A 26,692-nucleotide genomic window follows, 5' to 3' on the forward strand; every position below is an offset into this window, starting at 1 on the left:
AAAGTAAAATTAGAAGCTCAACAAAGTAGAACCGCCTTCCAAGAACGAGAATTTGTTCTTTCTTTCCTTTTCATAAGCCTTGATATATTCTTCTTTTTGCAAAGTCAATCCGATTTCATCTAAGCCATTGACCAAATTGTTCTTTCTGAAAGCTTCAATTTCAAAACCAACAAGAACTTCACCATTAGTGTTCTTGATGACTTGATTAGGCAAATCAATGACCAAATCTTCACCCTTATCAGCAATCGGAATAAGCTTTTCAGTGATAATGTTTTGGTCAACTCTGATTGGTAACAAACCATTCTTGAAAGAGTTGTTGTAGAAAATATCACCAAAGGATGGGGCAATGATGGACTTGATACCGAAATCCTTCAAAGCCCAAGGAGCATGCTCTCTGGAAGAACCACAACCAAAGTTAGGACCATTGACAACCAAAATAGAAGCCTTGTTCCATGGAGCAACGTTCAACATAAAGTCAGTGGTGACATCTTGACCTTGTTCATCTTTAGTAAATCTTAATTCATAAAACAAACCGTCTCTCAAACCAGTACGCTTGATTGTTTTCAAAAATTGCTTTGGAATGATAGCATCAGTATCAACGTTAGCCTTCTTCAATGGGGCAGCAAGACCAGTAACAACTTCAAAACGACCAAGACCAGCTGGTTTTTCTGTAGGAGTAGTCTTTTTTTGGGTAGTGGCTTCACTTTCATCATCCGAAACTGATTGCTTCACACTAACTCTCTTGTTCGAGGATGGCTGAGCAGCTTCAGGTTCATCGTCAACTTCAATTGAAATCTTGGCCTCGTCATTAAATTTGTAGTGGAAGTTTCTAATGTCAGTGAATTTACCTTCGATGGCAGCAGCAGCGGCCATGGCAGGACTCATTAAGTGAGTTCTAGATCTGGCACCTTGTCTACCTTCGAAATTTCTGTTGGAAGTAGAAGCACATCTTTCTTCTGGATCCAAAATATCCGGGTTCATACCTAAACACATTGAGCAACCAGCTTCACGCCATTCGAAACCAGCCTCAGTGAAAATCTTGTCCAAACCTTCCTTTTCAGCTTTTTTCTTGATTAAACCAGAACCTGGAACAACCATAGCCAACTTAACATTACTGGCAATCTTTTGGCCTTTGACCACCTTGGCGGCTTCTCTCAAATCTTCCATTCTGGAATTGGTACAAGAACCAATGAAAACTTTGTCGATAGAGATATCTTGCAATGGGGTGTTTGGAGTCAAACCCATATATTTCAAAGCTCTAACCATACCAGATTTTTTGATGTCATCGGTCTCGTTGGCTGGATCTGGGACGGAAGCGGTGATTGGCAAAGCATCTTGTGGAGAGGTACCCCAGGTAATGGTTGGGATAACATCCTTAGACTCAATAACCACTTCGTAATCAAAGTGAGCACCTGTATCGGTCTTCAAAGTTTTCCAGTAGTTGACAGCCTTCTCCCATTCTTCACCTTTTGGAGCCAATGGACGGCTTTTAATGTAGTTAAAAGTGATTTCATCAGGGCTGATCATACCAGCTCTGGCACCGGCTTCAATAGACATATTACACATGGACATTCTAGCTTCCATGGATAAGTTTTCAATGGCTTCACCTGCAAATTCAATGACACAACCAGTACCACCGGCAGTACCAATTTTCCCAATAATGTGCAACACCAAATCTTTAGAGGTGATACCAGGAAGTAATTTACCTTTAACCAAGACTCTCATGTTTTTGGATTTAGCTTGGTTCAAAGTTTGAGTGGCCAAGACATGTTCAACTTCAGAAGTACCAATACCAAAGGCCAATGCACCAAAGGCACCATGAGTACTGGTATGAGAGTCACCACAAACCACGGTGGTACCAGGTAAAGTGAAACCTTGTTCAGGACCAACAACATGGACAATACCTTGTCTAGAGTCGGTCATACCGAAATAAGGAACATGGAATTGCTTGACGTTTTTTTCCAAGGTTTGGACTTGCAATTTGGAATCTTTTTGTTTGATAAATGTTTCAACATTCTTGAAGTTCTTTCTGGAAATGGTTGGGATATTGTGATCAACAGTGGCCAAAGTACAGTCAGTTCTTCTGACTTTTCTGCCAGAGGTTTCTAAACCTTCAAATGCTTGAGGGGAAGTGACTTCATGGACCAAGTGTCTGTCGATATACAATAAGACTGAGCCAGAAGCATCTTTGTGGACAATATGGTCTTCAAAGACCTTATCGTATAAAGTTTTAGGAGCAGTTCCAGCTGTCATCATGAACTATTATTCAAAGATTTATCAATTGAGTTATCAATGATTAATTGTATTTAAATTTTGACAACGATGGTCAAAGACAGTGTGGAGATTTTTCAACTTTTATACGCGATGAGCAATGCTTCCCTGAAGCGGAGAGCGTGCGCCGGAAGCGGCGAAATTGAGCATCAGCCAATGAACAGCCGGAAGTTCGTAATATGACTCAAAGCAATGCTGAACCGGGAATAATTATCATGGTTAATTACGGGGATCATATGAACAGTGATATGTTAGTAATTTCACAATTACTATACAGTCAGCTATCGTATAGTACACAATTACGGCGTGTTTGAAGAATCTCTTCGGAAATATTATGATTCTCAGTAATCTCTTTGATTGTGTCAAAATATGTAGGGCAAAGAAAAACAAAAACAAAAAGTTCAAGTGAAAAAATTTATTAGTAGCGACTGAAAAGAAAGAAAAGAAGAAAAGAAAATCCCAATTACCAAACATCCTTCTGTAATCCTGTAATATCGAGGACTCATAAGAGAGGAAGACAAAAATTCATTGAAGAAAAATAAGAATTAAAAATCAAATTCAAAAGGAATATAAAACAAAACACATTAAACTAAAAAAACAAACAAGAAAATCAAAAATGTTTTATTCAACATAACTGCTTGAAGCATCATTCGCAACTATTTTTACTTGGTGTCCCGTTTGAAGGAAATCTAGGCTATCCTTCAATGGCGAATGTGTCATAGCATCACTTTTGCTTTTGCTTTTGCTTGGTGATTGAGGTAAAATAATCGCAGAGTAAACATTGTTGTGAGTGATCCCACTAGTGGTGTTAAACGCCGCCTTGAAAATCAACTTAGAGGGGGAGCCATCAAGCCTGTTTGTAGATATGGTTTGAGCAACAGGTGAGGCCACAGGGCTAAAAGCTGGAACAAAATGGATCGTTTCTGTACTGTGATCAGCTGGCGTGAGAGGAATATTGACGTCATCGTGATTAGTAGGGGTACTTAAAGTCTCTGTATAACTAATAATTTCTTCAATATAAGTGTCTGATTCAGCACTAGAGGCAGGTTCGATGTCCAAGTGTTGAGCTGGTGATGCGAGTTGGATGATATCAGTTTCAGTGACCGTAGAAACTTCAAAATCCTCATCCTCCTTTGTATTTTGTGTTGCATTTTTATCCTCGCTCTCGATTTCATAATTTGATATGTCAAGATTCCTAACAACCACATGGGGGTCTAGAGTCTGGCTACTTTGAAGAAATGAACCAATGTTCCTGGCCTGAACATTCAGGATTTTTTCATCAACGTGCTCATTGAAGTCTTGGCTACTTATAGACAGACGGTTATCATCACTGTCAAAGGTGGATTTGGCAATTTCAGAATCAGAGTCAACAGACCCCAAGTAGTCCCGTAGGCTTGAGCTAACAGAACTACTACGTTCAGCGGTACTAAGTTCAACAATTCCTTCAAATTTTAAGGCAACATTGCTTTTTTCTTGTCCAGGTAACTCCAAATTGATACTTGTGCTGTTCATCTTATCTGCAACGAGAGTTTCAGCTGATTTCCTGAACCTCAATAAAATCTTCTCATTAATATCATCAACCGACAAAAGTTTTTGATTGAGACCCACAAAAGAAGAGGAAGATCTTCTGAAGTTATCATTATCGTACCCACTTGCAATCTTCTTCTTCTTTCTGGAAGATTTTTTTTTGCTTTTTCCTTGTTTGCGTACAGCTTCATCGATAGTTTTCTGAACAGAATCTAAACTGGAATCTGTCTTAGTGATGTCCCCCTCATTATTTTTTGTCTTTGTGGACTTGTATTGGCTTTTTGCAGAGTCATGAAACTCTTTTGCATCCTTGACAAAAGCGTTGAAGATGAATTTGAGCACAGGCAATAGTAAAAATAGAGCAATCATGATAACAAAAACAATCAATCCTTTCAAAATATTTTCTTGTGATTCATCGCTCAAGCTGAAATAATGCTTTTCTAATAATTCTTCGGCGTATTCTTGAATTGGCAACCAATAGCGTTGATACGCTGGATAAACATAATCATTGAAGAACAATGAATCTTCAATTTCCTTGATGTTCTCAATAGCAAGGTTAGCATAATGACTAATAAATTCAGTTACTAAGTTGATATAATAACCAATGAATTCCACACTATTTTGATAGTACGTGTGCTTCAAAATGAAATCACAGGCATCATCTGAATAGCTTTTCGCAATATTGAAAAGATCCTTGAATCTATTGTTAATGTCCTCAGTTGTGACCCCGGTTGGGATATGTTCAATAAAACTAGTGGGAAGCGGGATTTCAAGAAATGGAGCAGCAGTAATTTCCAGAGTAGGTTTAACAATGTTGTCAACTCCTAAAACCGGAGCAGTAGGATCCGCAGTACTGTTTCCAACAGCAAAGGAGTCTGGCAAGTATAGTCTCATTTGACTAGCTATAGGGATAAATACCTCTGGAAGATAATCCTCATTGATGAGGGCTATGAACGGCAACAAAAACGTCACCGACGCAATGAAGACAATTGTAAGAAACATCTTCGACTAGTAGAATAAGGTGTCAATTGCTCTGCTGGTGGTGGGGAATATGTAGATCTACGGCTGCGATGGGGGTGGACTGTTGTTTGTTTTCTTTTTGCTTTTGTGATGCAAATTTTACGTTTTTCCGCTAATTGGTCACGTGCAATCTGAACATCAAAGGACTCGATAAGATGATAAATGCTATTAGTGATAAATGCTAGAGAATGCTATGCTATGCTAAATAAAATAAAATAAAAAGACAGATAAGAAAAATAAAAATGCTATGAGAAGAACAAAAAAAAGGAGATTAATATAAATAGTCAATGGAAGGATTCTTATCTCCGAGAATGAGCTTCTGAATTCCAGATTTCGCGAAAAATTCCTGCTTGTATTTCTGAGTTCTTTTCCTTTTATTAGCCCATCTTATAACCAATAAATAAGTTACAACACACACCACAGAAAGTATAATTGCAGCGAAACCAACAAAGAAACCACGCTGATACCGTTCATCATCATCATAAAATGCAAATATGGCAATCAAACCTCCAATGGAACTACAACTGATCTGCAAAGCAATCCCAACACTTTTACGTAAGTGACCTCCAAGGTTTGTGCTTGACCAGCATATAAGAATAGGAGCAGCAGTGAATGCACCCATAGCACACAAGAAACATCCACCATATTTCAAATTATCTGGTAACGTACTACTCTGCACAGAATACATCATTATTCCTCCAATAATCGTCAAGACGACATTGAAGAAGAAAAAACCGCACCTATACCGATTGGACCATTTATTGTAAAAATAGGTGCCAAGGTTACTCCAAACAAAGGCAGTGATCCAGGGGAAAATAGAGTATTCATTGGAATGACTCACACTAACACCAATAACTTGCAATACAAATACTGGCTGAAATAATGAATAAGCAAGAGTCACATAGGCAATCCCAATGCTCGCCAATGCTGGGATCAAGATCACAGGATCATATATCATTTTGAAAATATCACCAAAAGTGGACTTGACTTCGTAACCTGATTTACCATTATAAATATCAAGCTTTCTGATTAAAAACACCGATTCTTTGTCCGTCAAGAAGCCTGCTCCTTCTGGAAAATCGGGGACGGTGAAAAACACAATCACTGACATTCCGATAGTGAAGGCCCCAATAATAATCAATAAATATCTCCAGCCTTCGGTGAGATTGACCTTATCAACTATTTTCAGATCGACAATATAAGCAATGAATGTTGCAAACACTCCTGCAAGACAACTTGTGGAGTAAATTGCCGAGAATCTCGGTAATGATTCCCTTTTACTATAATAATGGGCTAGAATATAGAAAATGGTGGCTTCGGTACTCGACTGGAATAAACCATGAAGAAATTGACAACCGACAAAAGTCCGGTAGTTTTTCACAAAACCAGTGCCAAGGTTTGTCGCTCCACAGAGTAATACCCCTAGAAATAACAACCCATGAGGTTTGATAAACCTGAGTAGATTGTTCGAAAAAAACTGACCAATGATATAGGGAATGAAGAACGCAACGTATGACATGAAAAACTGTAGCTGGGTGATTCCAAGGGACGAATAAATTTCTTCAATTTGCAAAAGCCCAAAATTTCTATTCAAGTACGCTAAGAAGAAGACAATAGCAAACGGAGGAACCACATGGAAATCTATTTTGAGTAGAAGGTTATGCTGGTTTATGGAGTCCTTTTTCGCAAACTCATCAACCTTGAGCCTCTTGGATTCATCTGACATCAAATGAATATCATCAATAGACCCATGGTACTTTTCATCATATACTGTGTCTCCTGAATATAACGAGTCGCTGCTGTCGTTGAATTCGGCATTGTATTCTTTTAGATAACTCATGCTTATTGAAGATCATAAAAAATTTCGATTAGAAAAGATGCTAAGTCCATTCAGGATATATCAAATATTGTTTGTATTTCCAATAAGCTCTTGGGACTTAACTGGGGGTTTTTGTATTTTTCGATCTCAACACAATCGCAATGTTATTTAAAGGGTTTAGGGTAAATGACAAATTTGAACAAAATTAAAACTCCTTTCTCTTATTTTTTTTTGAAATGATAAATAAACCCACGCTGAACCAACAGCCAAATCAAACATTTATATCTATCTATTTCCCCAATATTCAGAATTTTCCTACATTTTTGATAGCACGGGTATATCAGCAAGGATCTGCATGCTCGAAAATTCAGTTCCTGTTTAATGGATAATCGTAAGGCTCTACTAACGATTCATACGGAGCTCAAGCATGTGTCCATAAAACACCAAGGAATAATGAAAGTGAATGATTGAAAAAAAAACAAAAACAGGTACACCCTCAAAGAATCTTTAGATTCATCCACGTAATTATGTAACAACAAAAAGAAATACCGATCGCATACCGAATGATGCAGACTTTTTTTTTTCAATAATTCAGTCGTATTTGCGCGGGAATTTTTGTGAGGCTATCACTTGCTTTCAAAAACTTTTACTTGATACCTCTATGTTGCGCCTAATCAACTTTGATGTTATATTACACAAACCAATGGAATAAGACTTACTCATAAAAAAAAAACATATCACGCCAAAATTTTCATACTGTACAAATAATAATATTAATCAAAGGTCACTAGTAAACTTATGGTATCTAAAAGAATATGGTCCCGGGATATACAACTATAAGCTAAGCTGACAAAGATGCCAAAAAGACTAGTTTCTCACCCCCACCATCTTATATCCCTCATTAAGAGCAGCCGTGACTTTATCACTCTTAACAGGCAACGTCTGTAACACAAAGGCAACATCTTTCCATTCCTCTTCCGTCGATGCTTTGTTCAATCTGATAAACAATTTTTCGCTCAATTGTTTTTGTTGCTTTTCCTTCTCAATAAAAGCAATCAAGAACCTCAAAATTCTCTTCATCGAATCCTTAGCTAAATCTGAATCATTTGACAAACCACTAAAAATATCAATGAACCCATTATAAATGGCATTGTCCTTTGTTGCCAATTCAGTAAAGAATAATCTACACATATCGGAAATTCCATGATCAGCATTCTCTAAACATTTAGCCATCATTGCTAACTGACCTTTAACCTTGACTTGTCCAGCTAGAATCAAAAAGGTAACCGTCATCAAACATGTTCTTTGTACCATGATATTATCATCATTAAGACGACGGTATAAGTAATCTGTGTTTTCATCAACCAAGTTATTGAAGCAAACAGCCATGTCTCCAAGGCCCAAAACTGCATTGGATCTGATAATTGGATCTGGAGATTTCTCCATCAATGTTATCAATAGAGTCAAATTCTCTTCACAATACCTAGAAGACACGCACATTAATTTTTCCATACATAACACTGCACTTCTCTGTAATATTAGACTATCATATTTCACATTATTGGAACAAATCTCCTTTACCATTGGTCCAAATTTGGCTAATAAGGAGCTCTCACCGTATAATAATTCACGTTCTTTGATGTAAATCACCGCATCAGCGAAGTCATCCTCACTGGTACCACCAATCATTTCCAACTCATCTTTCTCTTCTTTTTGGTTTTGCTTTTTGTTTTTGGCATTTTCAGTTTCTTCTTCAATTTTCTTCTTCTTGAATTCTGCTTCACACTTTTCTAAGAGAACCATGGTCTTGATAGCAATATGACCCACCATGAATAGCAATTGAGACAAAGCGATTGTTTTTGATTCTTTTTTTGAAGACTTATTGCTGGAACTAACATCCTCCTCTTCAGTTTGCATCACAATATCCTCATCATTCTCAAAAACACTTTTGATTTTCTTTTTCAAAATATCTGTACAAGTAACATCGGGATGAGAAGCAATACTGTAAACTGCGTTCAATGCTTGCTCTGCTAATGGATACCATTCAGGATCTTCGGTATATTCAACTAAACAATTGCTCAATTTCTCTAATGCTTCCTTTTCTTTAGAGATCCTGAAAGTGGAGTCCTTATTCTGCAAACTCTTTTGAGCAGGAACCACCCTTTGTAAAGCAATACAAGTGTATTTAGCGAGAATCATATCATCAATCTTTTTGTTCGGAAATCCAACATTCAACAATGAATCAATGTATCTCAAAGTCACCTCATGATTTGCCAAAGAGATCATACCTAAAATGATGATGGCCCCTCGTCTTTGTTTCTTTGAAACACCTTTACCTCCAATGGAATTATTGTAGATTTGCCATAAAATCTTCACTACGGTGTTGTCAATAAATTCATCCTCATACATGGAACTTAGCAATTTCTCTAAAGACGCCAAATCAGAGACCGAGGTTTGGTACGTTAAGGAAATCAAGTTTTTTGCAACGTATGCGGCTGCCTCTATTGCAGTAGAGTTATGTGGTGCTGTTAAAAATAAATTCTTGTAACATTCAAACAAATGATTGGTTATACTAGTACCGTCATCATTAGTACCTTTCATCCACACCAAATGTAACATTCTTTTAACACCGACTTTAGATTTAGAAACGTCATAAGCATCAGCTAAAACGAAAAAGTCCATTGCTTCCAAAACTTCGTTTTTATTACGGGAATGAAGTAACTTTGACGCTCTAACAGCCCCCTTTTCAATAGACTCAATGAAGCGAATAGCTTCTTCATAATACTTCATGGTCAATTTAACTTTAATAAGATCAGCTCCATTAATTTCCGCCAGCGAGACATTGCTTAAAGACATATCAGGTTGAGCAGGATCTTCTGGAACATCAGCATTAGTAAGTGATTCTAACTTGCGTCGGGCTTCTCCTAATCTCTTTTTCCAGGTTTTAAGATCTAAGGAAGATCCATGAAATGTGGAAAAAGGATGGGACATCACCAATTTAGACATCAACTTAATAGCATTTCTTCTGACCAATGAACTTTTATCATCCAAAGATCTGACCGCCAAATCTGTAAATATTTGTCTTCTAGGAATAAATTTCACTTCTAACTCAGCAACTTTGATCAACCCTTGAACGGCTTTTGTTCTAACAAATGGGTTTTGGTCGGCAAATCTTTCCTGAACTAAGTCCAATAATTTTTCAACTTGTGGTCTATGTCTTTGCAACGATTCTTCTTTCAGACAAATATTGACAATAATATTACCACAAGCTTCGACAACAGAACATCTCAATTGGTGTGCACTGTTATCGAGTAATTTTCCAATAGACATCATCTGCTTCAACACTAAGTCTGGTAACAATTCAGATAAACGGGTAATAAATTGTGAGATTGATTTGGGGCCATTGGTATCATTAGCACTAAATTGCTTGTTACTAACTTCCTGGAGAGTTTCTTCGGTTAATTGAGGACAGTCATAATTAGTTGCCAAAAGCTGTAATAATTCTGCCATAGAACCTGTCAAATGAGTGAAGTACGTCAAGTTTTGAATTATTGCACCTTGAGCTGCTGATCCATGCCCTTGGTATTTGATGGCAAGGCAAATAGCGGTGAAAAGATGGATTCTTACTGCTTGTACTTTGACTCTCTGCTCAGATTCCATCATAGAATATGCCGGTCTAGTGAACAATGAGACATAAAGGTCCAACTCTGGGGTAGTTTCAAATAACTTTTTCAATTTGATTTTGAAAATTGCACAGCAAGCATTAAAACATTCTTCAATAAGTTTACAATTATTCTTGAACTTCTGTATAGCGGCAACTGACGGTTTTTTGGTACCCACGGCTTGGCAGGCGCTTATATCTTCTTCTCCAATATAGGTTAATAATATGTTTAGCAAATATCCATATATCTCGATAATTTTTCTGTGCTGGAAAAAGAGATCAATTTCAGAAATATCCACAATATGTTGAGTATTTTCGGCTTGATTGACGGCAGAAGTGCAAATAATATAAACAAGCTGATTTTGCAACTGTTCTTCAAGAGTACCATACCCTAGACAAAGATCATTGACTGAATCAAATACATCTTCTCTGGCAACGGCGTCCGGAGTAAGGGCAAGCATATCGGTGATATTCATCAACTTATCTTCCGGAGAGCTGACAGTTAAGGTGTTTCTGTCAGCCTCCTGAAAGCCTTTGGTAAATTCTGCTAGATTGAATTCCATTTGTATCTTTTCTCCTGGTCTTCAGTCAACCACAGCGACGTTGATGGAAGAACAAAGACGTTTGTTTACCTTTCGCATCAACAAAAATGCCCTTGGTATTTTTTTTTATTTTTTTTTTGTTTATTTGGTACGCCATTGCCAAGGGTCACTAACCGTATTTTTGCGCGATCCAGATGGATGACAAGATAGCTTTCTTGATGCCTTCAAACAATAAAATGATTCGAACAGTTAAAATAAAAAAAAGGATAATTAGAGCCTTTCTAACTATCTCATTCAGAAATACATCACTACAATGATTATTACATTCATTGATAAGCACTGCAACAATAATTAAACAGTCTATGAAGAGAAATAGATAAAATGATGAGCTAAATGAACTATCATACATACTAACTGAACCCAAAAGCATGATTGGCTTAACAAGGCGAAAAAAAAAAGAAGCTTGATAACAAAGACTAAAGGTAAATCATGAAGAGATCTAAGAAAGCAGTGATAGGAATAGAAGATAAAAACAGCAATTTATAAGAAACATTTTCCAAATTTAGGCTTCAACAAAAGCACGGTAGGAAACAAAGTGATTTTCAGTAGACTTGAAATCCACTTCAGCTCCTGGGGCAATGAAAAAGACATTTCCGCAACCGGCAGTTAATTCGACATTCTCACCCTTCAAACTAATAGAGCCTGCCCCGTTAGTTACAATCACAATACTTGGACCATCGAAACCTTTAAAAGATCTAACTTCACCAGATTTTGGTAAAACTGTTTGTAAAACAGAAAATTCTTCAATTGGTGGGTCATATAATACGGATTTCCCTTCACCAGAAGACTTGGCAAAAGATTGTGGAGCCATCTTTTGATCTTCAACTGGGTCGTAAGAGTAAGTCAACATTTCAACCAAGTTCTTGACATCTTTGAATTTTGGAGTGAACCCAGCTCTAACAACGTTGTCACTGGCAGCCATACATTCGATGATGTCACCGGAAATGTATGCATGTGGGTCTTTAGCCTTCAAGAAAACCGCTTCACCAGGATTTAATTCCACATAGTTCAACATCAAGGCACCACAAAACAAACCAATATCGTTTGGAAATTGCTTGTTCAATCTGTGAATCAAGTTAACCAACTTAGAGCCAAAAATTTCAGGTTCATCAAAAGTTCTTTGAACCAACTTAGCGGCTTCGGAACCGATAACTTCGTCACTGGTGGTCATGACTTTTTCAAAGACCTTTTGCAATAATTTTCTGTTTTGAATATCGTCTTGTGAACCTTCTTGGGCTTCTGGCTTGATGTTGTTGATGAAATCGTTAGCAGCGGCTTCCCCGACAACGGCCAAAAATTCAGGAATTTTCTGTAATTCAGTAGCAATCTCCTTCAAAGGCTTAAACCCACAGAAACCTTCGAATTCTGTCACAGCGATGGCCATTTCTGGTTTATGGTTGTCATCAGGGTAGTTTTTTGGGTCAGCAGCGTGCAATTGTGCAGCCAAAGCTTTGTCTGGATGGGCCTGGATCGACAAAACTTTTTCAATAGATAACACTTTGAATAAGAAAGGCAATTCCACGGATGAGCCGAATTTCTTAATGATACTTGAGCCCAAGTAGTGTTCTGGAGAGGCAGTGATCAAATCTCTCAAGGTCTTGCCATTGGACATATTGAGTGAAGGAACCTTTGGATGAGTACCCATCCACAATTCAGCGTATGGGTCGGTCTCGACAATCTTCATGGAAGCGTCAGAGCTAGCAGCAAATTGAGCCACGGCAGAAGCTGAGCCAACTTTGCCCCAAGCGTAATTTTGATAACCTGTTGGAGAACGACTTGTTAGTAGCTGGTTCAAAAACTGCAATACATGGGGAATATCATCTACTCACCACCTTGGACTTGGAATAATTTGTCTGAAGCCATTTTGAAAGGAATGTATTGAAGGTCTATTGGTTGTCAATTGTTTGGTTCTCACAAATGTTCACGCACACACATATTATTAATATCTAAATATAAACACAAGGTCTCGATGAAATGATAGAAAAAGAAAATTCCCATCGACTGACGTGTCGGTCGTCCCAGCACGTGACCACCGGGGGGAGCTGGCATGCGGTTTTATCCAGTAGTGATTACTGAATGTACACTTGTCAGCAGAGGGGATTGAGATAGAGGTATTAGGTAATTCTTGCAAAAATGTTGTTTTATTAGTAGTGGGTGCATACCATATTTGTTTTTCTGCCTAGCGAATCATAGTTCTGCGCTTATCAATCACCATAAATGCGGAGACAGCTATAATGAGTGGGGCGGGCGTACATACGCTCCGATTAATAACGCTGATTCGGGTAATATACACCAGCACACACGTGCCATGGTGGTTGCTGGATGGCAACTGGCGGGCGGTCACCAAGTGTTGCCCGGTCACATGCGATGCTTTTTTTAACAGGGTAAGGTTGATTGTTATGTCTCATCAACCATCCACAGATCGCAGTGTCGTTTGTGTGATATACAATAAAGAGATGCACTAAGATTTGATTAATTAATTAATTTAAAAATCGCTGCTCGCTGAGGTGAACTATAGAAGGACTACTAATGATGAAGTGCACCTATTTTTAGTGTGTTGCGGTAGCTGCATAGGGTGATATTAGGTTACGATTCCGAAATGGAAATTCAGGATATTCCAGTTGATTTTGCTATTTGAACACAAACGATAAAGGTCCTTAAAGAAGATTTACAAATTTTTTCTTAGTTGTACTACGATAATCCCCGTCAAGATAAAAAGTAAACACTGATTAGAGTATACATCCAGCGAGAATTTGTGCTCTTCTATTAAACCCGAATATTTGAGGCGTAGGCATCACCACCTTTATTATAAAATAAATAAATGAACAACAACAAAAAAAAAAAGATCCCAAAAATAACCACCAATGGATGAAAAAGGAAAGCCAGCTAAAAGAAGAAGAAACAAACTTATAGAGCGTGGATATCAGAAAAGAATAAGAACCAACATGAACTGAGAATGAAACGACGAAATGATAAAATAATCAATTAGATGAGTAATAATAATATAGACAATTGTCTTCACAAAAAGAAAAAGAAAAAGAAAAAGAACAAAAAAAAAAGGAACTTTGATGTCAATAGTTATAATCAAAAGCTGGATTTCTATCCCCTAGAATGATTTGCTTTCTTTGACTATTTTCCCCAAATTTCATTTTATAATCGTTGGTTCTCTTTTTCAAGTTTGCTGACCTTAACACAAAGAAGTAAGCAATTGAAGAACCTAACGAAAGAAGCAAGAATCCAAACCCAGTGCTGAATCCTTTAGTGTATCTATGTGGGTTGTCATTAAGAAATGGGAAAATACACACAAGACCACTCAAACTTCCGAAACTGATAGTCATAGTAATTCCAAGGTTCTTTCTGGTATGGCCACCAAGGTTGGTTGTTGCCCAACAAATCAACAAAGGTGTTGCAGCATAGGATCCAGAAACAATTAAGAATAACCCAGAATACTTGGTATAATCAGGAACAGTACTAAGAGGATGAGAGAAGGCAAGTGCACCGCCGACCAAGGTCAAAAGGAGGTTCAAAACCACGAATGGGAATCTCATTTTGAGTTTATCTGACAAATATCCTATGAAATTCCCATAAACAAAAGCACAAATCCATGGGAAAACCGACATTTTGTTGACATTGGCAATACTGCTGCCCATAATCTCCGTCAAGAAAATTGGCTCAAAGAAAGCGTAACAGTAGGTGGCATAACAAATCCCGAGAGAAGCCATAGCGGGAAGCAAAACCACTGGGTCGACGAACATTGAGAACAATTCTTTGTTGGAAACTTCCAAGTCAAAACCAGATTTACCTTGATAAATTTCCAATTTCTTGACAAGAAATGAGGTCTCGTCCTCATCAATAAATCTAGCATTTTCAGGAAAGTCAGGAATGATGAAGAACAAGATCACCGAAGAAACAATTGCCATAGAACCTTCGATAATTAGCAACCATCTCCATTCCGCGCGATGGTACTTGTTGATCAAAGTAGTATCGATAGCATAAGTGATGGCAGTACTGACGGCACCTGCAAGACATTGTACCGAGTAGATACCCCCGAATCTTTTTTGGGATTCTGAAGGCTCGTAATACTGGGCCAAGATATAGTACATCGCGGTTTCCACACCTGATTGGAATAATCCATGAAGAAATTGACATGCAGTAAATTGGCCTCTAGTTTTCACCCAAGCGGTAGCCAAAGTTACACAGCCGTACAACAACACGGAAAGTGCGATCCAAAAGTGAGGACGAACTCTTTTCAAAATGATATTTGAAATGAATTGGAAAGCGAAATAAGGGGCAAAGAAAAGCGCATAAGCTGTAAATAATGATAATTCTGTCATTTCAAGGGAGAAATAAATCCCTTCGATCTGTAAAAGACCAAGATTGGAACGACATAAGAACGAGATGAAGGCCGCTATGGCAAAGGGAAAAACCACATGAACATCAAGCTTCCAAAGAAGTTTCTTTTCATTGATATTGTAACGGTTGGCAAGTTCTTCAACTCTCAATTTTTTTGTATTTTCCGAAGTGTAGAAATCGTCTGGGGTTGTGTCAATGATTTCCTGGTCAAAGTCCTCAAACCCCGAGGAAGTGAAGACTTTTTCATTCAGTAGTGAGTTCATAGCTTATGAATATTTTGCCCAATGTATGTTTTCAAATATATACTCCTCCAAAATATTGTACTGACGCGATAATAGGGTCTTATATTAGTTGGGATCCATCAGGTTTCATTTTTCTTTGTTCCCAAATATAAGCTACTAATTATGTAGCTGCATAAGACTTACGTTCAAAATTAGTGAGGTAAGCATAATCTAGCGGTGAGAAAGCAGACTAATGTCACCGTGGTGCTTTTTTCAGCAAGTCTGGAGAGAAAGATGTGAATATAAAAAGAAAAATAAAATAGTCACGTTGAAATCACCAAAACATCTGATTAAACCAGTGATTTAATAGAGTGAGACTTGGAAATTGCGCAAACCTACAGGGGTGTTTTTGGGCTAAATGTTAAACATTGTTTAAGTATCTTTAGGTCAGCTTATTATGATTTTTTTTTGCACTCAAACCTTTTCTTTTCTTTTTGCAAAATGTTAGGAATCTATTTACTTCCTTTCTCAATTTACTAACTTTCTCTATTTACTTTTTTTTTCTTCCCGTATACTTATAGTGTATACGTTCAATAGAAAGAAATGGTGCTCGGTTTGGCGATTGCATATTTGGGCGAGTAATAATAATCGATCGGACTAAAGACAACGGTTCTTGACAAGCTTTGCAAACCGTCAATAGGTGTCCTCATCACACTCCTCATGGTTTGCCTTTGAAACAGTTTGGGTGACCAAATGGATTGGTACTGACGACCATAGCTTTTTAGACGCACCAAAAATCCAATTTAGTATGCAGCCTTGCTAATAGCGTGCATTGGCAGTTAGTCTATAAATTTTGGTCAACTTTAAACGCAAGGAAAGCAGAAAAGGCATTAATTGATGAATAGCTCCATCCCATCTGTTGCAAGCAGCGGCCGAGATAAAATAAAATTGAAGATAATTGTACAAATAATAACATTAAACAGAAATATTCAAATAAGAATGTCAACCAGTGGTAACTTTTTGTTGCAATAATATCTACTACTCATTACTTAAGGGTATGGTATCATATAATCATCATCATCATTCATTAATTATGGTACTCTATATACATGTAATGCTGCTTCAACCTATACTACTCAAGCCAAATAAGAACACCTGGAGCATTATCTGAAGTGCCCAAAATCCAATCTTCTTAACTCTTTTACTCTTTTGCTCTTCATCAATAACGTAATTACCAAATTCTTCATAAACTTTTTCAGAAATATCATCCATCAATAGAGAATCATAAATAGTCCATGAACCGTTGAAGTCCTTCATTGATTTAATTACTTCACAATTTATTGCCACAAACGTCTGTCGGGAATTTATGTACCCGACAATCGGCCTCATAAGCGCAAAATTTATATACGACAACTCATTCGTAAAAAGAGGGATCTTCGCTTTCACATTGTTAAGTTGAAGCCTTAACCTTAGGCCAAACTTGTCATCCTCGTGATAATACGCCTTGTATTCTCGTTCATAATCTTCACTAACATCATTAGCGCTATCCGACCCGAAAATGTTTTCGGCCATTTCATCCTTGATAAGCTTGAAAAATTCTTGAACCTTATGATTATTTCTTGGAACTCTAATGTCTCCGCACATATCAACTGTTCCTTTGACAATCCATCCCAAAGGCCCATCCATGCCAGCATTCAAATGATCAACGTTTAAGCCGTCAATTCGGCATCTTGTGAAATAATCATTCTTCTGTTGATCAAATATTTTGTTTATCGTAAATAGCGATCCATCGTAAGAACCATTGATGTTGTTTGCCGACAAGAAATCAAGCAAAAACCAATTTTGTCTCAATTTACTTAGTTGGCAATTGAAAATACTGATATTGAAAGGTCTGAATCCCCCAGGTTGATATAATGTCACCAAGAAATCCTCTATTTGAAAGTTTTCAATGTTAAAGTCTCCTGGGGATGGAACATTCAAGTAATTTCTTGCATCGTCGTTCGGATCCCAATTGACATGGGTTCGATCGATAATTCCTCTCACTCCTTTCATTTCCACGTCCTTTAAAATACCTTTACTATTGAACCATTTCGTAAACGAAATGCTCATGTTGATTTCATTGATGGTCAAATCATATTGTGTATAGTTACCATCATCGTAGTCTTCCACCGCCAGCTCCTGCTCCTTTACTGCATTATCTATGGCATCTTGTTGACTGCCCTTCACAAACTTCTTCGCACTCTTGGGTCTTTTTGATATAAAGCATTTCTTAAAATAGATCTTGTTCCACCCTGGCAATATACTTGCCTCTTCAAAAATCACGGTAAATCGCGAGTTTTTGGTGATGTAATTACCTAATGTCCTGGCAATGAATTCTTTAATCTGCTTATTGTAGACATATGAGAACACAATCCATGATACTACTGCCGCCAAGATGATTGAAAAATATCTTTTGAAACGTTGTGAACGTTCTTTTGTGAGATTTTGATAGTATTGTTGATAATAATGCTCATTGTATTGCTGCCTTAGAGCCCGTTTACTAACTCCAGCAACGTTCTTTAACTCATTGAGTTTCTCGCTAATATTCCCAAAATTGAATGATGATCTATGGTCTTCTGTACTATAAAATCTAGAGCTGATACTTTGAGTCTTTGTAGTAGTATGTTTGATGGCCGCCATCATCGCCAACCTGCCGGATCCATAATTCTGGACACCAGCAGTTGCAACCCCGTACACTTTCCGCCACGATAGAACCTTTCGCCGTCCAAGAATCATTTGCTATAGTGAACCGAATCTATACGATGCTTCTCAAAAAAAAAAACCACCCTTCAGATTCTAAAAAAGTCCGTTGTCTGCTAATCAAAAATTTCTATGAAAATCCGATGATTTGCATAGAGCAAAAAAAAAAAAAAAAAATTTTCATACGTGATTTCCTCTTACAAGCTTTAGATACACCTTCCCAGCAGAAGTGAATAGGCTTTACAATGAGTTTCCAATCCTTACGCGATGTGCTCGCTGGTACTTATAATCCAGATCAGTCCATTCGTCAACACGCTGAATCAAGTTTGTACGAGTTGTCTCACCAGCCAGGCTTTTTGTCATCATGTCTAGACTTAATTGCAGACCCCCAGGTTGAAAGTTTGGTAAAATTATCTACAGCCATTAACATCAAAAATATTATCTCTCAAAACTGGTCAAATGTCAGTGGTTTGCAACAGGTTTCTTCTGGCAACAACAAAGATATCCTTATTTCCGATGAAGAGAAGAATGTCATCAAATCCAAGCTCATGGAAATCATTATGAACATCACACACTTGTCATTGAACAACTCTAACTCAAAGTACGAGGATATTCATGATCTTCTTAATCTAAAGAAAAACCAACTCTTGCCAATTTTGTCCACCATCATAAATATTGATTTCCGTGCTACTAACGATAAGCATATATTTCTAGAAAGTGTGGCTGACATGATTGTCAATAGCGGGAACGATTTTGCCAAAATCTATTCTGGGTTATACTGCTTGAAGGAAATTTGCAGAACCTTCAGATGGTCTCCAAATAAAAGTAGAAGTGACATCTTGGATCCTATAATTTCCAAGATGTTCCCGGTGTTGATAGAAATCTCCAACTCATTGTTAGAAGTACCATTCACCGCCCAATCAGTGGATGATAAATTGAGTATTGTTGCTGAAGAATTGCATGGTGAATTACTAAAATTTATTGTCAAATGTTTCAAATTTGTCACTTACTATGATTTACCAGCGCCTTTACAATCCAAGGAAGTCTGTTTTAGTTGGGTGAACTTGCAACTACAAATCATCAATAAACCATTACCACCTTATATTTTGAGCATTGTCAATAATGACGACTCCTCAGCTTTGATGGAAATAAAAAATTCACAGTGGGTTAAGGCAAAAAAATGGAGTTTTGCTAATTTATCAAACTTGTTTACTAAATTTGGTACCCCAATGAACTCTTTAGTTTCTTCCTCAAGCTCATCAAAGGAGAAAAATTACTTGGAATTCAAAATATTTTTCTTGGATGATTTTGTTCCAGAAATCCTTGGTTTGTATTTCCAATTGATCACCAGTTGGTGCAACAATGAACTTTTCTTAGCCAATAGTTGTTTATACTATTTAATTTTGTTTTTGGATAATTCCATCAAAATTAACAAGTTGTGGAAGAAGTTCTTCAAGAATAACTTGGAAGACATAATTTCAAAGTTCCTTTACCCAATATTGACCATTAAGGACTCTGTTTTAAAATTAATTGAAGAAGATCCTATGGAATACATTCACATTAGCATGAATATTTTCGATGATGATTCTGGGATACATGACATGGCAGCTTTAGGATTAATCACCACTTTGGCCGAAGTTAGGGAATCTTCTGCTTTGGGTGTTATCTTGAGAATCACCCATGAGTTGTTGGTGAGTCTTCATACTGAGCAAGAAACTTTGCAAAGTGCCAAAAAGAAGGAGGCTGCGTTCAAAATTATTGGTACTATCCTGCACATTTTGGTCAATCCTAATAATAAGTTCCACGACAGCTTGAAAGGATTTTTGGATTCTTTTGTGATTCCAAACTTGTTGAATAGATACGGATTCATGAGATTAAGAGCTCTTGATGTTCTTGCCAGGTTCACCGGCGTTGAAGAAGTCTCCTCCATGTTTTTCACTATTTATCAAGGTATTATGGTTAACCTTAGTATTTTTAATGAGCAAACAGCTTCGGCAGGACCAGCTGTTAGTCAATTTATCTCATTGGAGGGCGAACATCTCGACGTTAACGAAGAAGAAGAAGATAGTCTATTACCAGTTCAAACACAAGCTGCGCTTTGCTTACAATCATTCTTACAGTTTGACGGGTTCAGAGAGCTCATTTCCAAGGATATTGTTTTAGTTATGCAAAAATTGTTGAGCTTGTCTGAAAAAATTGATTTGGATGTCATTAGTGGTGTCATGCAGGAAATTGTGGAAATGTTTTCCGAGCAATTACAACCATTTGGTGTTGATTTAATGAAAAACTTATCACAACAAATAATAAATGTTTTCGAAGAAGAAGAAGACCCAAAGTCTTTGAATGCTGACAAGATTATGGTTGTCAATGGGATCATGAACACCATGATCACTATCCTATTGTCGTTCGAAAATTCTGCAGATTCCATCATTCAATTGGAAGATTCCTTTTTGTTTGTGGTGAAGGCTATTCTTGACCACCATTTGGATGATTTCTATTTAGAATGTTTCGAACTCATTGAAAATTCAACTTTCCTTTCCCGTAAAATCAGCCCAAATATGTGGAAAATCTTGATGGAATCTATCATTGACAATAATTTCAAGGCCCATAAAAACGATTCTATTATTTTCACTTACCTTTCGGAACTTACTCCTGCTTTGAATAATTACTTGAATTTTGGTGGGGAAGAACTTATTAACAACGATGAATATTTATTGAAGTTCGTCGAGATGTTGAAGATCATTTTCAACAACGGATACTTTGCTGATGAACAAGGTAACGGGAATATAGAACAAGACAATTTGTTATTGTTCAATGAAGTCTCTACTAACTTAATTCTCACTTTGAAAATCAAGGCTTCACAAGGTTATATCGGTGAGTTATTGGATATGAGTATTACTTGTTTGTTAAGAGGAACTATTCTTCAAATTACTTCTGATGACCCTCAAAAGGCTTCTCAATTCCCTGAATTACAGTATTATGAAAGCAATCCAGTGTTTGTGAAAGTTTTCCAAAGTATTCTCTCAGCATCTACCGATAAAATCCAAGTCAATTTTATTAATTTGATTGTTAGTGGATTAGTTTACGACGTGCACACTACCTTGAATTTATTGATCAAGTACAATTTTGTATTCTTTTTTCAATTCTGGTTCAAAGCCCTTATCCCTCAGAAGAAGAACTCTCATGCTTCATTAGAAAGAGTGTTTGATTTGAAAATTTCCGCTCTTGGTTTGTTGAGTTTATTGAATAACTTAACTAGTGAAGAGTTCCAAAAATACCAATTGGACTTGATCTTTAACGATATAAACAGTAGATTGATCTATGTCATTGAAAAACTTCCAGCAGCAATCAATTCCTTGGAAAAGAGAAGAACTGAATTTGATGAAGCTTCATTTGATTATGATGCTGAAGACCAAAAGTTATTTGAAAACCAATTCCATGGGTTCGGGGGAGCAAACGATGATGATGGCGATGAAAATGATGATAATGATGACTGGTTGAAGCAAGAACAAAACTTGATGAGTGAAGATAATCAAAAGCTTGGTAATGGTGCCATTGTTACTAGTGGGGATATCAGAAATGGTGAATTCATCGACTTCTTGAAATCCGAGCGTGAGAAGCTTGAAGTTCAATTCAATGATGATGACTATGAAGATTATGACGATGATGAGGATGATCTCTTCTTTGATGACGAAATCACGGAAGACCCATTGGCCAGCAATCCATTAGATACCATTAACATTTTTGCGGTAGTCAAGGAATCCTTGAATCATCTTGAACAAGCGGATAATGCGAAATATCAAGCATTCTCTCAAAGCTTGACTGAGTCTCAAGTGGCAATGCTTCAAGCCATTTTCAGTCAAACCTGATCCGCCAAATAATATGTTCACAATCCAACTTTCATTAAATTTTTTTTTTTTTTTTTTTTTTTTAGAACAATACATTTTCGCTCAACACGACTAAATACAAAATTTTCTGATATATCTTATGATAATAGGACCGTAGTATATTTCTGGAATTCTTAGCATCATATTATTTGTGTAATGGAATAAGCCGCACAAATTTCGCCCTAGATTAATTTATATCTTAATTAAGTAGAATGGTTCACAGCTTGAATAGAAATCAATGTCTGTTCTATTATCAATGAGTAAGATTGTGCTCACTAGGTATGAGGAGATGAGGTTCTCGACTACAAAAGAAAGATACATAACATAGTTTTTATATACTGAATCAGTGAGATCCTCGGGCTGGCTAGGGCAACCATGCATGATTATTATAGATTTTCAATTATTTGGAATGTGTGAAACCTGATTATTCAGATTATTAATGAATTGAACAACTCACATCACCACCTGTCGTTCATTGTACTTCTCCCGGATGTGTTCAAAATCTCGCACTCACGTCTATATATTGTTACATGAGAATTTCTTGCTTACATATAGAACATGAGTTATAATTATGCCTTTATGTTTTAACTTTTCGCATCCTATGAAATATCCGATCAAAGAAAACTGTAGGAAATGCGGCCCGCTCTCTATGTAATCACCTTTCATCTCTCGATATTATTGGAATATGTTGCACACTACTGCGACCAATAAGTGTAATTACAGAGATTACTATTTAATCAAGAAAATGGAGATAAATTGTTCAGTATTTCCATGTTTTCAAAGTATTCGCCCGAATCCTGCGGATATGCATTCCTTATTCCCGAAACCGTTATTTGCGAACCCCCGCTTGTAACTCCGCCCTACACCTGCAACCACCGTGTATAAATAACACAAGAAAATTCCACCATGAAAGAATAATATACCATTAATACATTCTATTATACATAAAAAAATCAAAATTAAAATCAAAAATTAATAAATTACAATGAAGGTGTTCGTTACTGGTGCTACTGGATGGGTTGGAACCCCTACAGTTCAAGAGCTTATTAAACAGGGTCACCATGTGGTCGGTCTTGCTAGATCAGATGAATCTGCTCAAAAGCTTAAAGCTATGGGGGCAACAGCGCTCAGAGGAGGATTAGAAGATATTAATGTGCTCAAGAAAGGTGCTGCTGAGTCGGATGGGGTGATTCACCTTGGATTCATCCATGATTTCGCCAACTTCGAGCACTCCATTAAGGTCGATGCCCAAGCGATCAAGACCATTTGCGAAGCTCTTGAAGGAACTAATAAAGCTCTTGTTCTCACCTCAGGGACCCTTCTTCTTTCTCAAATGTCAGAAGGTGTGGCTGATGAGCTCTTGGATATTTCACAGGTCTCGGGCCCTCTTTCAGCAAGAGCGCATAATGAGATGTGTGGTATGAAGTTTGCTAACAAAGGGGTGAGAGTCAGTTGCGTAAGACTTGCGCCAACCGTTCACGGAAAAGGAGATCATGGTTTTATTCCACAGATCATTTCACAAGATAAGAAATATGGGGATTCTTTCTACATTGGTGATGGTCAAAATGTCTGGCCTGCAGTCCATGTTTTGGATGCTGCCAAATTATTTACATTGGCTCTTGAAAAGGCTCCGGCGGGATCAGCCTTCCATGGGGTTGCTGAGGAAGGAGTTAGAACTAGAGATATTGCCCAAGCAATCAGTAAAGTGCTCAGTTGTGAAACTAAATCAATTTCAAATGAAGAAGGTGCTGAGAAATTGGGATTCTTTGGAATGGTGTTCTCCATTAACAATCCAGTGTCTAGTAAGAAGACCAGAGAAATTTTGGGTTGGGATCCTGTTCAAATTGGATTAATTGAAGATATTATCGCTAATTATAAATGAGCAGATATGCCGATATATATATTCATGTTTTAAAATAACAGGAGACTTGACAAATACTCATTATTAATGCTAAGGTGTAAGATTCACAGCCCTTTAATATATTATGTTGTTAAATTTCTTGTCGTCTTTAAGATTTTTTTTTTTACCGAATTGAGGTGTCCTTGTCGATTAGTCCGGAAGTGATTGATGTTATTATTGAGGAAAACATCGAATTCTACGTAAAATACAGCCACAGTCTAAATGGCAAACTCCAAAAACTTAGTATAATAAAGACATGAATTGAAACTGATTTTGTTTCTACTATTCAGCATACATACTCACAATAATAACAAGACATGGTAATTAAACTAAGAAGTTACTGGCATATCCAAGTTTTCATGTCAACACTTCCGGTACGGCCGCAATGCATATTTCCGTACCTGAAAATTTTTGATGAGCCAAAAAAATTTTTTTTTTTTTTTTTTTTTGTTATATTCTGTTATTATCTTCTCTGAAAACTTCATTTATCAGAAACTACCAAGTGGCCCGTGGAGATATATTTATATATATAAGAATGCTGTTAGCTAAAGTCCGCAACAGGGAATTTTGTATTTTAAATGATACTCTTTCCAGTAACCAGCAAACCGTGTATTATGCATACGGCTTTAATAAAGAAATAAGATCTGAAATAAATATATATTCCATCAATAAATCATTGATCACAAATGACTCTGATGAAACGGTACCATCGTTGAAAATCCATAATAAGATTCAATATGGAAAGAATGAAAACATTACCTTTTTGGGTTTTCTTAACTGCCAGCAAGAAAGTGAGAAGCAGAGCAATAACAAGAGAAAATTAGATGACGATTCAGAAACAGTGAGAACTCAGACTTTTTTGGTGGTCATTTTGTCAAATAAAAGTATATTAGTATATGATGTCAGTGGCGACTCCAAAGATGAATTGGAACCAGTGGAAATTAAGATGAAGAATGACATTAAATCAGCAACACTGTCGGGTGATAGGTTTTGGATTCTCGATTCTCAAAACAATATTGAATGTTACTCAGTATTAGGCGCCATTAAAAAATCGTTACAAAAGTATAAGGTTAGTACCAAGAAACATGCTGACTCCCATTTAGTATCTACCACCGATGATGGGATGTTAATAATATCTTATGATAGTACCAGCTCGGAAATATCAGTGGATACCTTCAACTCATCTACCGGAAAGGTTGAAAAAAGCAATAAAATTTCCATCGAAATCAATCTTGAGGATGCAGATGAAGACAGTGATGTTGAAGAAGATGAGTCAGAAGGTAATGTCATTAGCGCAATCCAAGTCTCCAAAATTCATGATGATTTGGTATATTTGAAGTTTAGCAAAGATGATGGTCATATTTACATATACTCCATTTCAACAAACAAGATTACACATAGATTGAACAGCGTGGAACCTATTGTTGATTTCAAAGTTTTCAGAATCAAGAACATGGAGTATGTGATTTCCAGCAACTTCAACCCAGATGATGAGGCAGCTGCCAACTCTTTTGCATTGTTTAAGTGTGTCTTCAGAAGAAATGCCACCAATATCAACACCACAGTTCAAATCAACTATCGAGGGGTTCCAAAGAATTTAGAAATCAGTTCATTAGAAGCTTTTACTAATTCAGAGGTCATCAGCGTGATTGAAAAGAACACCAAGGCTACCAGCTTCAATGTAGAGGAAATTTTGGCATCAAAAGAAAAGATTGTCAATCTTGACATCAATGTGAAATATGATGAAACTGACATTGTGAAAAGCATAAATACTTTGGACATAACTACTCCAGCCAAGAAGAAGAAGCTGAAACCAAAGAGAAAGAAGAGAGTGGTTATCACTGGTAACGAAACAATTGATGAGTTATTTAGAGAGTTTAAGAGTATCCAGAATGACGTGGAAAAGCTTGTGGATTTCTCTATTAAAAACAACTACAACGTGCCTTTAATTAAGACGATTTTGAAAAACTCTGGAAATGAAGATGTTGATAACATTTTAAACTGCTATATGAAGCACTTCTTCAAGAACCCAGAAGCAGATATGACCTATTTAAAACTCTATAATTGGTTTAGAATGATTTTGATCTACAATGGTGGATATATAATCAAGAATGCCGCTGAACAAAAGAAAAAGATTCAAATGTTGAAGAAATTTCAAACCGTTGTCAGAGAAAACAACAACCACTTGAATGATTTCTTGAATTTGCAAGGGAAATTGTCATTATTAAAATCACAATATGAACTCAGAAACCAAATATACTCAAGTAGTACCAAAGAGAATAACAGATATTCCGACGACTTCGATGATGATGATGCTGTTCTTGTGAATGGTAATGCTACCAAAACCCATAATCAACTCTTAAATAATGTTATCAAAGAAGGACAGGCTGTTGATAGCAATGAAGGGGTCCAACTTATAGAAGATGATGCCATCATTTACGAAAATGGTGAAGTCGATGAAAAAGTTGATGATGACGATGTTGAACAAGACGAGGAAAATAATATGGAAGAGTTGAGCGATGAAGAGGACGATGAGTGATGGCATTTAAAAGTATATTTTTATTCTTTTTTTTTGTTCACCCCTATATGCATAGCTTTAAGCAATAAAAAACTGTAAAATTTATAATAAAATTTATTATTATTCTGATGTGATTTCACTAATTGTAAAAGAAAAAACGAAAACAGCGAGAAG

At 36.8% G+C, this 26,692-nt stretch overlaps 10 protein-coding genes across 10 annotated transcripts; 3 read left to right on the plus strand and 7 right to left on the minus strand. All coding sequences in view use genetic code 12, as the record gives it.

The window, feature by feature from the left end:
* Nucleotides 1–9: 9 nt before the first annotated feature.
* On the minus strand, nucleotides 10–2,256 carry LEU1 (3-isopropylmalate dehydratase LEU1; the record flags this gene model as incomplete). The annotated part of the gene is made up of 1 exon (XM_064993918.1): nucleotides 10–2,256. The coding sequence occupies one exon, from the start codon at nucleotides 2,254–2,256 to the stop codon at nucleotides 10–12; it is 2,247 nt and encodes a 748-aa protein (XP_064849990.1).
* A 636-nt stretch (nucleotides 2,257–2,892) lies between these two features.
* Nucleotides 2,893–4,800, minus strand: DASC09_003160 (uncharacterized protein; the record flags this gene model as incomplete). The annotated part of the gene is made up of 1 exon (XM_064993919.1): nucleotides 2,893–4,800. One exon carries the CDS (start codon nucleotides 4,798–4,800, stop codon nucleotides 2,893–2,895), a length of 1,908 nt encoding a protein of 635 aa, XP_064849991.1.
* A 289-nt stretch (nucleotides 4,801–5,089) lies between these two features.
* On the minus strand, nucleotides 5,090–6,658 carry DASC09_003170 (uncharacterized protein; the record flags this gene model as incomplete). The annotated part of the gene is made up of 1 exon (XM_064993920.1): nucleotides 5,090–6,658. One exon carries the CDS (start codon nucleotides 6,656–6,658, stop codon nucleotides 5,090–5,092), a length of 1,569 nt encoding a protein of 522 aa, XP_064849992.1.
* Nucleotides 6,659–7,504: 846 nt separating this feature from the next.
* Nucleotides 7,505–10,861, minus strand: YCS4 (condensin subunit YCS4; the record flags this gene model as incomplete). The annotated part of the gene is made up of 1 exon (XM_064993921.1): nucleotides 7,505–10,861. The coding sequence occupies one exon, from the start codon at nucleotides 10,859–10,861 to the stop codon at nucleotides 7,505–7,507; it is 3,357 nt and encodes a 1,118-aa protein (XP_064849993.1).
* A 541-nt stretch (nucleotides 10,862–11,402) lies between these two features.
* Nucleotides 11,403–12,763, minus strand: PMI40 (mannose-6-phosphate isomerase PMI40; the record flags this gene model as incomplete). Its single annotated transcript, XM_064993922.1, has 2 exons — nucleotides 11,403–12,661; nucleotides 12,730–12,763. The coding sequence occupies 2 exons, from the start codon at nucleotides 12,761–12,763 to the stop codon at nucleotides 11,403–11,405; spliced, it is 1,293 nt and encodes a 430-aa protein (XP_064849994.1).
* Nucleotides 12,764–13,971: 1,208 nt separating this feature from the next.
* Nucleotides 13,972–15,516, minus strand: DASC09_003200 (uncharacterized protein; the record flags this gene model as incomplete). The annotated part of the gene is made up of 1 exon (XM_064993923.1): nucleotides 13,972–15,516. One exon carries the CDS (start codon nucleotides 15,514–15,516, stop codon nucleotides 13,972–13,974), a length of 1,545 nt encoding a protein of 514 aa, XP_064849995.1.
* Nucleotides 15,517–16,596: 1,080 nt separating this feature from the next.
* MDM31 (Mdm31p) lies at nucleotides 16,597–18,249 on the minus strand (the record flags this gene model as incomplete). Its single annotated transcript, XM_064993924.1, has 1 exon — nucleotides 16,597–18,249. The coding sequence occupies one exon, from the start codon at nucleotides 18,247–18,249 to the stop codon at nucleotides 16,597–16,599; it is 1,653 nt and encodes a 550-aa protein (XP_064849996.1).
* A 209-nt stretch (nucleotides 18,250–18,458) lies between these two features.
* On the plus strand, nucleotides 18,459–22,082 carry NMD5 (Nmd5p; the record flags this gene model as incomplete). Its single annotated transcript, XM_064993925.1, has 1 exon — nucleotides 18,459–22,082. One exon carries the CDS (start codon nucleotides 18,459–18,461, stop codon nucleotides 22,080–22,082), a length of 3,624 nt encoding a protein of 1,207 aa, XP_064849997.1.
* Nucleotides 22,083–23,085: 1,003 nt separating this feature from the next.
* Nucleotides 23,086–23,982, plus strand: DASC09_003230 (uncharacterized protein; the record flags this gene model as incomplete). The annotated part of the gene is made up of 1 exon (XM_064993926.1): nucleotides 23,086–23,982. The coding sequence occupies one exon, from the start codon at nucleotides 23,086–23,088 to the stop codon at nucleotides 23,980–23,982; it is 897 nt and encodes a 298-aa protein (XP_064849998.1).
* A 553-nt stretch (nucleotides 23,983–24,535) lies between these two features.
* On the plus strand, nucleotides 24,536–26,539 carry UTP9 (Utp9p; the record flags this gene model as incomplete). The annotated part of the gene is made up of 1 exon (XM_064993927.1): nucleotides 24,536–26,539. One exon carries the CDS (start codon nucleotides 24,536–24,538, stop codon nucleotides 26,537–26,539), a length of 2,004 nt encoding a protein of 667 aa, XP_064849999.1.
* Between the last annotated feature and the right edge of the window lie 153 nt (nucleotides 26,540–26,692).

This window comes from Saccharomycopsis crataegensis, assembly GCF_037102585.1.
Source record: "Saccharomycopsis crataegensis DNA, jcf7180000000072, whole genome shotgun sequence".
Classification (NCBI taxonomy): Eukaryota; Fungi; Ascomycota; class Saccharomycetes; order Ascoideales; family Saccharomycopsidaceae; genus Saccharomycopsis; species Saccharomycopsis crataegensis.